The sequence below is a fragment of the Mesoplodon densirostris genome, chromosome 4 (genome assembly GCF_025265405.1).
Source record: "Mesoplodon densirostris isolate mMesDen1 chromosome 4, mMesDen1 primary haplotype, whole genome shotgun sequence".
NCBI classification, from domain to species: Eukaryota; Metazoa; Chordata; class Mammalia; order Artiodactyla; family Ziphiidae; genus Mesoplodon; species Mesoplodon densirostris.
This window is the reverse complement of record NC_082664.1, coordinates 89,726,816-89,739,397: the sequence shown is the minus strand read 5'-3', so window position 1 is coordinate 89,739,397 and position 12,582 is coordinate 89,726,816. Positions and strand designations below refer to the sequence as shown.

Here is a 12,582-nt window from a genome sequence, read left to right as displayed (position 1 = left end):
ACCTAAAGTTTTTTTTTTTTCATTTTGGAAGTTAGTTAGTTAGTTAGGCAGAAATATAGATAAATATTGGAGAAAAGGGAACACAGTTGGTGCACTGTTGGTGGGAATGTAAATTGGTACAGCCACTATGGAAAACATTATGGAAGTTCCTTAAGAAATAAAAACAGAGCTACCATACAATCTACCTAAGGATTTTTGTTCCCTGAACACAGTTTCCTATCACCTAGTTCTTTGGGCATAACTATGCTATACTCTTTATCAGGATATATTTTAATTGTTCAAGTGCATGTCTACCCCTCCACCAAGGCAATTTGAGAGCAGTGTTGTGTCTTATTCGTCTCGTCAGTACGTAGCACTAACTCACTCAAATTCATGGTCAAATTTTTTTAAATGCACAAAGCTGGTCATCAAGTATAAATTATGCCTAGAAGTTTTTTAATCTAGTATTTTTCATTTAGGTATGTTACTTGCTAAAATATGAAATCCTCCAGATACTTTTGCTCCCTCTTAAAGTCCGCACAGTCCTCATTTCTTAGCCCAGGGAACAGAATTCTGGTTAAAAGAGAGAAGCCAGGTCTTCCAGCAGATAGCTGTGTCACCCTAAGTCATTTAACTTCTTGCAGATGCTGTTCCTCATTCGTAAAATGCAGATTACTGATGTCCCTTCCACTGTGAGCCAAACCCTATACATTAGGAGTTCACACTGTTCTCCAAGTGATATTTGAAGATCATTTCCATGTTTGAACAAAGGGATTAGAAGAGGAGTGATATATAAGTATTAACACATCAAGTTTTACCAGCATTTTAATTAGTGAAACAAAATAACATAAAAACAGGCACAACCATGTCTCATACTGACAGGTGTTAAGTAAATATGATTTCATATGACAAAATGTCATCCGCTATAACAAGTTTCCAATAATTCTGACAATTATCTTTCCAAAAATTTTCCAAAATTCTAAGAAACATTACAAATTGGAGGTTTACTCTAAATATGTATAGTTATCTTACTACCTAGTTTTGTGTGCAAAAGACAATAAAGACCTTAAATTTGACCAAGATGTTGATGCTGAACGTGAGAGTTCTTTCCTCCCCACCTCTAAGCTGCCAGCACCCCAACTACAGCTACAACCAAGACAGGTCAAACATGGAGACGTAGTGCACAAAGAAAAATTATAAAGAAGATGATATTTGTGGTAACATCAATATAACTACTGATTTATGTCCATAAAGCATAAAAGCTTATCAGTATTAAAAAGCAAGAAAACAGAATTTGGGATTAGTCCAATCCAAATGAGGCATCTTCAAACCTGAAAAAAAGAAAAAAAGAGTTATTAGCAAATACATTTATTTTCTTTGGATTACAGATAGCACTACAAAACTTTACCTAAGCTGTGCTATATAAATCACTGTTGGTAAAAGTAATAGCTGCAGACAATTTTCCAGACTCATTAGAGCTTATCCTACTAGTTTATCCCATTGGTTCCCCCACAACCTTAGAGGAAAGAATGCTGGTACTATAGTTCAGATCCTGGCTCTACCATTTAGTAACTGTGTGACTCTGGGCAGGTCACCCAAACTCTCGCATGCTCTCGAAAATTACCTTCCCTGTCCTACAGTGTAACAGGAAATTTGAATAGGTTTTCAGTGCCAAGATACCCTGTGGAGTAAAATTTCCCAGAAAAGCTGGATTATCTGCCTCTGGCCTCCAACTGAAGATGCAGAGAAGTCCAACTGCTCCCTGTTTCATGCTGCTAGAGGTACTTGCAAAATACATCTGTTACGAAGTGAGAGAGTGGCATGGACATATATACACTACCAAATGTAAAATAGTGGGAAGCTGCCGCATAGCCCAGGGAGATCAGCTCAGTGCTTTGTGTCCACCTAGAGTGATGGGATACGGAGGGTGGGAGGGAGATGCAAGACGGAGGAGATATGGGGATATATGTATATGTATAGCTGATTCACTTTGTTATACAGCAGAAACTAACACAACATTGTAAAGCAATTATACTGCAATAAAGATGTTAAAAAAAAAAGATACGTCTGTTATGGTAGCTTTACATTAGGCTACAACAATCTGTTTCCATTTCTTTCCTCTATTGGACTGGGAGCTTCTAGAGGCACAGTGCCCACACACTTAGGAATGGTGCGTCTGCAGAACCATGTCACTCTTCCCTTCTGGCTAAATAACAAAGCAACTGCCATGCAAAGGAAGGGACGGTTCACTTTTGAAAGCCCAGAGATGCCCAAGGCAGAAACGGCAGAAGAAAGAGCAAACCCTTGCAGGTGCTGTGGGTAACCGCTGCCTCTGTCCTGTCACAGCACACCTGCAGCTCTTCTGTCCTCCCTTTAGAGGGTCAGTGATGCTGGCAGAGCCACACCCAGGGTCACATGCCTTCCTCATGCCACCCCACAGGAGAAGGGAATGTGACCCCATGGGGTTCTTCTCTGCCTGCTAAATTGCTACCCTGATGAATGTCCTCCAGACAGTGAGGGTTATCATATTAGAGCTGTCTATAACAGTCCCCAGGATAGTGACATTATTATTATTGTTATTATTTATTATTATTATTATTTTTTGCGGTACACGGGCCCCTCACTGTTGTGGCCTCTCCCGTTGCGGAGCACAGGCTCCGGACGCACAGGCTCAGCGGCCATGGCTCACGGGCCTAGTCGCTCCACGGCATGTGGGATCTTCCCGGACGGGGGCACAAACCCGTGTCCCCTGCATCGGTAGGCGGACTCCCAACCACTGCGCCACCAGGGAAGCCCTGGGATAGAGACATTAAAAAAAAGATTTTCTGGGGCTTCCCTAGTGCCGCAGTGGTTAAGAATCCGCCTGCCAATGCAGGGGACACGGGTTCAAGCTCTGGTCCGGGAATATCCCACATGCCGCGCAGCAACTAAACCCGTGCACAACTACTGAGCCTGCGCTCTAGAGATCACAAGCCACAACTACTGAGCCCACATGCCACAACTACTGAAGCCCGTGCGCCTAGGCCCGTGCTCCGCAACAAGAGAAGCCACCACAATAAGAAGCCAGCCCACCACAACAAAGAGTAGCCCCCACTCGCTGCAACTAGAGAAAGCCCGCGCGCAGCAACAAACACCCAAAACAGCCAAAAATAAATAAATAACTTGATAAAAGAAAGATTTTCTTAAGATTAGAAACCCACCTCCATGATGCTGGTTAGTGGTCTCGATCTACAGAAAAGAAAATGGAGAAAGAAAAAGAGAAACAGTTAAGTTTCACTTTTGAAATACTATGTACTAACAAATGTCTAAAACTGTTATAAATAAAGCTGGCAGAAGAGCCCACTGTCCCTCACCGTGAGTGCCTTGTTAAGAAAAACCCAGCAGGTCCCCACCTTGCCTACTAGCCTTAGATCCCAAGCCAGCCAGAGAACTGCAGGAGTCTAGGATTGGAGGGCACCACCACAGCAGGGCTTACAGACAAGACCGGTGCCTTCCTGAGACTCTCCTTGGTCCTGAGTATCCCTGAGGCTATCAGGAAGGCCCAAGGAAGCCAGTAGGGAAGAACCATTGGGAGTGCCTGTGCACTTGTGGAAGTGCTGCTACTGCTCCCTGCTCTCACTACAGGGAAACCACTGTCTCAGTGACCACGCTGTGCACAGATCTCTCAGCAGGTGCCACTAATCAGAGCTTTAATAACATTCCCTGATAATCCCAGTATGCAGATGTTTTTATATCAAGGCAGCTTTATGCTGTGGCTATGTTCAGATACAACTGTCAGCAGCTAAGGAAAGAACTTGAAAACTTACCCCAGTTAACTATCAGGGGCTCTGTGAGAGTAACGTGTTTCACACGGCAGCTGTACTGATCCACTCCGTTGGGAGTGAACTCAGCGTGGACCAGAAGGTAGAAAGACCAGTCCTTGCTGAAAGACAGGTCTGATCGCTCCACTTTCATCTTCTCCCCATTCTTCAGCAAATCAATCTCAATCTGGGGTGGATGGAACCCAGACACATAGCAGTTCAGGTAATTTGGTTTTCCATTCTCTGCGGGGTGTCGTGAGTAAACCTGAACCTTCGGAGGACCTGAGGAGCAGCAGGGGAAGACAGATGAAATTGCAGAGTATTTCACTTGGGGCTACCTTGGTCTAAAGCTAGATCAGGCCCCAAGTGTTTATATTTGATCCCCCATTTCTCCCAATTCCATTTCCCCTCATGCCAAATGAGCTTCCATTTTTCCAAAAGGCAGCCTCCATTTTCTGGGATAAACCATGACTTAGTATCTTTCCCACATAATTCCCCTACACATGCCTTTCAGGCTTTTTCTAGGAGATTTCTCCTAACATCTTCTTCTGTCAGTGGAGATTGTGCTGTATCTTTAATAATCTCTCTGTGGAGAATCTCAAGAACTTTTCATGGCTCCTCCGCACCCACAGAATTCCTTATCATTCAAGAGTCTACATGATTTGGCCGTAATCTACTTATCAAGTTTCGTTTCTCACTTCACACTCCCTCCATATTAGCCACATCAAAAATTCCCGTTATTGAACACTGTTTCAACCCAGTCAGTTTTTTTCCCCTATGTTTACTCCTTTTTGTTTTGCCTCCTGCCTAGATCCAGACCGATCAGACTTCTCAATATGTGCCTAGTACAGTGCCTAGCACACAGCAATTGCTCTGTAAGTGGCAGGTGTAATTATTGTTACCTCCTTGCTCAGGTTCCTAACAGAGTCAACCCAAAGTATATTTCTACAAAACACAACCTCTTCATCGTTTCCAGAGTTTATATGACAAATCTCTATCTGAATGTATATCTGATTTCATGAGCTAGAAAACAAAGAAACAAAACTGAAACACCTACAGGGCTGGCAAATACCTTAAATGAAGTAGTTGGGCTGGGTAAGAACAACACGGAAGGGTGAGGACTATGGCAAATGGGAGAGAACATACTCTCCATTAGGACCAGGTGGAGTAATGCATGTGACAGTGGAATTTCTATTTCTAATTAGCATGCTCAAGTGATTGCCATAATCTGCCAGGTTGGGAATATTGCATAATGCTACAGAATAGTGGCTTCCAAAATGGGATGCATGTCTAGACCCTCCATGGGGATGTGTAAAAAAAATATTATAAACTCTATTTCTATATTTTTCTTCCAAAGTGAAGTGTTACTGCTACTGAATATATAGACTGATATAAATATATGTATATAACCACTTAAATACAAATACACTCAAGGTACAAGATTATAAAGTTCAGCTCATCCTCCATGTCCGGTGGTAGAGAGAAGGTGGAGTACCACATCACTCTGACCAGATGTATCTGTCTAGAAATGTCCCATCATCAAAGAAAAGGTCCCTAGGCCCACCAAGAGCTAGACTGGACATACCATGAAGCCCTGATATTTTTTCATAGTTCAAAGTGAAGATAATTCAGAAACCTCTTTGCATTTGAGCTTCTAATAATTAGAACATGTAGGTGCTAGAGTAGTGAGAGCACAGGTTCATCCCACCTGGAATTCTCTCTTTGAGGGAGCTAGGCAGTTTGTGGGGTTGTTTTTTTTTTTTTTTTTTGAAGAATATCACAATAGTGGCTTCTAAGAGGAGGAGGTGTATCAGAAGGCCTGGGTTTGAATCTGTCCTCAACCACTTACTGGCTCAGGTTTTTGGGGAGAGTTATTTGAGTTTCTGTAGTTTAAGTGAAAAATTATCTACACCCAGAGTGAAGTAAAACCCACATAGGGGAAAGAGCAGAAAACAGATCCCCCAGAGGGAATCACAATTACATGTTTCTTGTATACGTTCCAGAAATGGCCTTGTATATCTTGCAGGCATGTATTACTTAGGAAATTTTCAAATGCAGAGAGTTTTTAATGTCGGCTTGCTATTTTTCTACAGCTATATGCCACCACAAATATCAATAATAGTGATAATACATTATGCTTCTTTTCTAAATAAATTTTAAACTAACTTCCTTTTTCTCATGAACAACAACAAACAAACACACACACACACACAAAACCCGCTTCACAGAGCCTTTTGTGAGAGAGAAAAATCTGAGGGTCTGGTATATTGCAGGGTATTTAGGACGTACTCAGTCAGTATCCATGGTGTTCCTGACAGACAGCTTCGGTAAGCATGTTGATTACTCTTATCCCTAGTTTTACAACCTTTCTGAATGATAAACCTTCGCTTACTCAAAACTGAAAGTAGAGACTCAGTTCATCTTGGAAAGAACCAGGCAAGGAGCCAAAGGAGGAACCCTCTGTGAAGAAAGGCAACAGGGGCCCATGTCCCCCCAGCTTGCTCCCGAGACTCTCACCCCAGAAGGCTGTGAAAAACGCACGGATTACAGGCAAAGGGCTCACGACTCGCCAAATACTCTGGTCAGGCTCTACTGTCTGCCATTAATACCCTGCGTGATTAAGTTACTTCAGCTCTTCGAGCCTCCCTTTCCTCATCTGTGACAAGCTGATGATAAAGGCATCCTGTTAACATCGTACACGCATTTCACAATTAAATGACATACAGCACATAGCGCAAGTCAGTGAGCCGCCAACGGGTAGCTCTATGATTATTATTAAGAGCGACAGGTAGCGGGAACAAGAGAATGAACGACGTGAAGCGGTATGTAAACACCTCAGGACATTCCACAAGAGTCGCGTGCAACTTCCTCGCCGTGGTTTGGTCGTCGCGTATTTGGGGAAAGTGCAGAGCGGCGGCTGAACCTGGCGGGCGCCTGGAGGAAGCTCGAGGCCCTCGGGCTCCCAGCGGACGGATACACCCTGGCGGCGACTCCCCCAAAGCCCACGCGTGGTCTCCACCCATTCGCTGCCCCCAACCCAGCCCTTTGGGACCCGCCAGCCCGCCCTCTGTTCCCGCTGCGCGGGGGGAGCCAAAGGCCCCGCGGAAGAGAACCCCTCCCCCACCTCGGTCGCTCTGTCCCAACCCACCCGGTGCCGGCGTGCCAGAGGTCCCCTCCCCCCATACCGGAGATTTGAAGCCGGCGTCCTGGGCTCGCACCCCCTCCCCACTCCCCACCCCCCACCCCCCACCGCCTCCACAGCCCGAGAGAAAGCCGCGTACTACTCCACCGAGCCGGCAAGGAAAACTTGGGAGCGGGACCGGGGCGTACGCGGTTAGTGCCTAGTGGCTGCGAGCGGGACAGGGACGGGCTGGTGGAAGAGGGAAAAGGAGGAGGGGACACTCACGCGGGACGGCGTTCAGGCCAGACAGCGAGAGCAGCCCAAGCAGGACCAAGGTCACGAAGGGAGCCATCGCTTACAGGAGCAGCCCGGGTGGCGAAGTGACGGCCCGGTCCCGCGCCCGCACTTATAGTCCACGCCAGGCCACCAATCAGAACCCTGCCCGCCGGGCCGTCACCGGTCTCCTAGCGAGCGAGGCCCGGGCAGGTTAGAAAGAGGGACTTGCCGGTTTTCAGTTTCATTTTCTGACATGTCTCGTGATGCTTAGGAAGGCAGGGTTGAACCGGGTGGATTCGCTGTCTGTACATCGGCGCCCTCTTATCAGGGGTGCGCGCCCAAGCTTGGGGCGCGGGCCGCCCCCCTGAGAACTTCAGTGTGGAGGAAGCTTCGCTTTTCGGAACAGCACCAGAAACGCTAAGGCACTTGCTCCCCAAGCATACCCCAGCGAGTTAGGAGCCTAGAACCTAGTTTTCGATCGGGAAAACTGAAGCCCAGAAAAATTAATAAGAGTAAGGACAGAGAGTGAATGGTAGTGGGCAGAATCAGAACTTGGGTTCACAATTAGAGCCCGGAAATACGCTGTAGGGCTTCTGGATTCTTTGGGCGAGAAAAGTCGTCCAGAAACCTCGAGGCCTCATGAGGACAGCTCAGAGTGATAATACACACATTATGCTTCTTTTCTAAATAAATTTTAAACTAACTTCCTTTTTCTCATGAACAACAACAAGCAAACAAACACACACACACACACACAAAACCCGCTTCACAGAGCCTTTTGTGAGAGAGAAAAATCTGAGGGTCTGGTATATTGCAGGGTATTTAGAACATACTCAGTCAGTATCCATGGTGTCCCTGACAGACAGCTTGTGTAAGCATGCTGATTACTCTTATCCCTAGTTTTACAACCTTTCTGAATGAAAACCTTCGCTTACTCAAAACTGAAAGTAGAGACTCAGTTCATCTTGGAAAGAACCAGGCAAGGAGCCAAAGGAGTCGCCGCCAGGGTGTATCAGTCCGCTGGGAGCCCGAGGGCCTCGAGCTTCCTCCAGGCGCCCGCCAGGTTCAGCTGCCGCTCTGCACTTTCCCCAAATACGCGACGACCAAACCACGGCGAGGAAGTTGCACGCGACTCTTGTGGAATGTCCTGAGGTGTTTACATACCGCTTCACGTCGTTCATTCTCTTGTTCCCGCTACCTGTCGCTCTTAATAATAATCATAGAGCTACCCGTTGGCGGCTCACTGACTTGTGCTATGTGCTGTATGTCATTTAATTGTGAAATGCGTGTACGATGTTAACAGGATGCCTTTATCATCAGTTGTCACAGATGAGGAAAGGGAGGCTCGAAGAGCTGAAGTAACTTAATCACGCAGAGTATTAATGGCAGACAGTAGAGCCTGACCAGAGCATTTGGCGAGTCGTGAGCCCTTTGCCTGTAATCCGTGCGTTTTTCACAGCCTTCTGGGATGAGATTCTCGGGAGCAAGCTGGGCTGTCCACAGTGAAGGAAGACCTTCTTGCTTCCTGAGTCCCTTCAGGGAAAACCCTGTGCGGAGAAAGTCAGGCCTGTATCTTGCCTCTGTAGTTTAGGTAATTTTCTTTGTTTTGTTGATTTGTAGGGAAATGACCCCTGATAGTAAAAGGTAAAAGCAGTAACTGCTTAGAGCGTTAGACTTTTGAAGAACATCATTCCCTTCGAATTACCACACTAGAATGGTGCTTGGCATGGAGTAAATACTTGGTAAACTGACTGAATGAGTGAATGGATGGATGGATGGAAGGATGGATGGATGAACCTACGAATGAAGGAACGAACGAACATGCGAGGGAATACGTGAGTAAACATTAGGATGTAGGAATTACCCCGTTACATTTTTATGGATAGGAAAACAAAGGCTAAGTGTTAGGTTTCAGATGGGCCTGATTCATTTGTCATTCGTGCTTCAGACACTGGGAAGATAGAGGCCTGGGCAATTTTAGTGAGAAATTGGGTTGCATCTGCTGTGGGCCCAGCCAAAGAAGTTAGGCCTACTGACTCTAAGAGCGTGTCAGTGTTAGACTCCTTAAGGAAACCTCCACTCCAGAGATACCATAAAACGATGCTGACATCACCTGGTGGCTGAGTCCAGGGATCTTTTCTGAGTGGAACACTCAGAAGAGGGAGTGAACCATGGGACGGGGCGGGGCAGAGATCTTGGAAATCACCCTAGTTTGCACTTGAAGGGAGTTGGGTGGTGCTTCCCCAAAGAGCACAACAAATGTCATCTGGATTTCTTTTACATGTTTTTAGACGTTTCAACTATCCCTGCTGTGGTGGTTGTGTCTAAACTAGAAAAAGGATATTCTCTGCAGACCTAATGAAAGGAGATAATGGCACAGAGAGAGCCCCAGGGAGCACAGAGGGAGTGTTCAGTAATGATTAAGAAGTGCATATGATTATTGATGCTAGTTACCTATTTTTTCTACCAGCTCTCTATAACTCTCTTGAAATGAAAGAATAATGGTTAGGCATAAAGTTATGAGTAAAGACACTCCTGCCTCTCCCTTTTGTTTGTTTGTTTGTTGTTAACTCATTTAAGGGTCTTAACACCTGGAATGTTAGTGTTGAATTGTTTTCTAGTGCCTTGGGAGTATAGGAAGAGACAGGGCTAGTGGTCACCTCTATATTCCTTGTTTACCACATCACAGATAAATACTGGAGTACTTAAAATTCTTAAAAGATAGAATCTGATCTATTCACTTGGAAAACCAGTTTTAAAAACACTTAAAAAAAACAGTGAAGACAGAGAAAATTATATTTTTTCTTTTCTTTTTTTTTTTTTTTTTTTTTTAAAGGAGACCACTGTTTGCCTACGAGGGCAAACTTCTGGAAATGTACAAACATGGCCTCTTAACAGTGTTATCTCCCATCAGTGGGATGAATGACAGAATTTATTTTTTTTGGCCTAATGACTTTTCTAAAAAATTTTTTTACAATAAATGTTATTCATAATAGTAAATATTTTCTGAATGTGGAAGAACTGGGACTTCATACACTCTTGTTGGGAATGGGAAATGGTACAACTACTTTGGATAACAGCTTCACAGTTTTTAAAAAAGTTAACCATATGCTGTCCATATGACCCAACCACTCCACTCTAGGTATTTACCCAAGAGAAAATGAAAGTGTATTTTCATGATGAGGACTTGTACAAAACTGTTCAAAGCAGCTTTATTGGTAACAGCCAGAAATTGGAAACAATCCAAACTTCCATCAACAGGCGAATGGATGAACAAACTGTGACAGCTATCCATACGATGGAATACTATCAGCAATAAACAAGGCATGGAGGCTTCCCTGGTGGCGCAATGGTTGAGGATCTGCCTGCCAATGCAGGGGACACGGGTTCGAGCCCTGGTCTGGAAAGATCCCACATGCCGCGGAGCAACTAGGCCCGTGAGCCACAACTACTGAGCCTGCGCTCTGCAACAAGAGAGGCTGCGACAGTGAGAGGCCCCCACACCGCGATGAAGAGTGGCCCCTGCTCGCCGCAACTAGAGAAAGCCCTCGCACAGAAACAAAGACCCAACACAGCCAAAAATAAATTAATAAATAAGAAAAAAATCATTGGATAGACAAGGCATGAACTATTGGTAAACAGAATAATGGATGAAATAATGAGGCTGAAGGAAAAAAGCAAGACAAAAAAAGAGTACGTGGGCCTCCCTGGTGGCGCAAGTGGTTGAGAGTCCGCCTGCCGATGCAGGGGATACGGGTTCGTGCCCCGGTTTGGGAGGATCCCATATGCCGCGGAGCGGCTGGGCCCGTGAGCCATGGCTGCTGAGCCTGCGCGTCCGGAGCCTGCGCGTCCGGAGCCTGCGCGTCCGGAGCCTGTGCTCCGCAACGGGGGAGGCCACAACAGTGAGAGGCCCGCATACCGCAAAAAAAAAAAAAAAAAAAAAAAAAGAGTACGTGCTGTATGATTCTTTTTATTTAAAACTCTAGAAAAAGCAGACTAATCTATGTAAAAGATGGTTGGTTTCCAGAGGGTGGAGGGAGCATCAGGAGCCTAAGGACACTTTATCCATTATCTTGAGTATGATGATGGTTTCTCAAGTGTATACATGTAGTAGAACTTATTAAAGTGTATACTTTAAGTGTAATTTATCATACGTCAATTATACCTCAGTAAAGCTCCTTTTATTATTATTTTGGGGGGGGGTACGCGGGCCTCTCACTGTTATGGCCTCTCCCGTTGTGGAGCACAGGCTCCGGACGCTCAGGCTCAGCGGCCATGGCTCACGGGCCCAGCCGCTCCCCGGCATGTGGGATCTTCCCCAACCGGGGCATGAACCCATGTCCCCTGCATCAGCAGGTGGACTCTCAACCACCGCGCCACCAGGGAAGCCCAGTAAAGCTCCTTTAAAAAGAAAATAACCTAATAAGACTCTGCGCTTCCAGTGCAGGGGGCATGGGTTCAATCCCTGGGCAGGGAAGTTCCACATGCCGCGTGGTGCAGCCAAAAACAAAAACAAACAAACAAACAAACAAAACCTAAAAGCACAGGTACCTGTATCTTTGTTAGGCCAAGGAAGAATGAAGTCCTTTAACAGAAAGAAAAAGAAGGATATTGAAGTGGGGAGAAAATAGGAATAGGTTAAAGCTCAAATGAGTTGGGTTGCACCTCAGTGGATCTCAGTCAGCACTTTTCTGAGGTGAACTCATCAAACAGCCAGAAAATCCAGGCCCCCTGGAAGGAGAGGAACAAGCACATGTAGGACATTTGTGCCTGAGTTCTTTTAAATGTTATGTCACTAATCAAAGTGTGGTACAGGCATCACAACATCAGCAACACCTTGGAGCTCTTAGAAATGGAGACACTCAGACCCATCCTAGACCTACTAAATCATAGCCTGCATTTTAACAACATCCCAGGTGATTTGTATACACATTAAAGTTTGTGAAGCTGCTGACCCAAACTACACAACAATCCAGAAAGTAGGTCTTACTTTCTTTTACACATAAAGAGACAGTTTCAGAGAATTAAGATGCTTGTCCACGTTAGCTCTGAGCTATGATTCAAATGCTGGTCCATGGGATTCGAAAGGCCTCATAATGTCCACTTGACAACCACTTCTGAGAAAGGGTTCACGGGAAACCGTTCATTGGGTGGCTTGGATCAGGGCAATGATTAAAAGCATATGAGAAGGTGCAGAGAAGCAGGAACAAGTAACACAATGTATGGTAGTTTTTATTTAACTCACATTTGTTTTTGTCTGCCCACAAAAATAATATATGCATGTGGTAGAAAATTGGAACAACCAAAAAACTATAGGGAATTCCCTGGTGGTCCAGTGGTTAGGACTCCGAGCTTCCACTGCAGGGGCCCTGGGGTTTGATCCCTGGTTGGGGAACTAAGATCCCA

At 45.3% G+C, this 12,582-nt stretch overlaps 1 protein-coding gene across 1 annotated transcript; it reads right to left on the bottom strand.

Moving 5' to 3' along the window:
* Positions 1–786: 786 nt before the first annotated feature.
* On the bottom strand, positions 787–7,294 carry LOC132489406 (beta-2-microglobulin-like). Its single transcript, XM_060098334.1, has 4 exons — positions 7,186–7,294; positions 3,786–4,061; positions 3,180–3,207; positions 787–1,310 (listed from the first exon to the last, which is right to left on the bottom strand). The coding sequence occupies exons 1-3, from the start codon at positions 7,250–7,252 to the stop codon at positions 3,194–3,196; spliced, it is 357 nt and encodes a 118-aa protein (XP_059954317.1). The 5' UTR covers positions 7,253–7,294; the 3' UTR covers positions 787–1,310; positions 3,180–3,193.
* Positions 7,295–12,582: the final 5,288 nt, after the last annotated feature.

Bases quoted from the DNA above. Each gene is read 5' to 3' on its own strand.
- LOC132489406 (XM_060098334.1), bottom strand. From the start codon at position 7,252: ATGGCTCCCTTCGTGACCTTGGTCCTGCTTGGGCTGCTCTCGCTGTCT. The intron at 4,062-7,185 runs GTGAGTGTCCCC...GCTGCTCCTCAG, and splicing joins TGGCCTGAACGCCGTCCCGC to GTCCTCCGAAGGTTCAGGTT.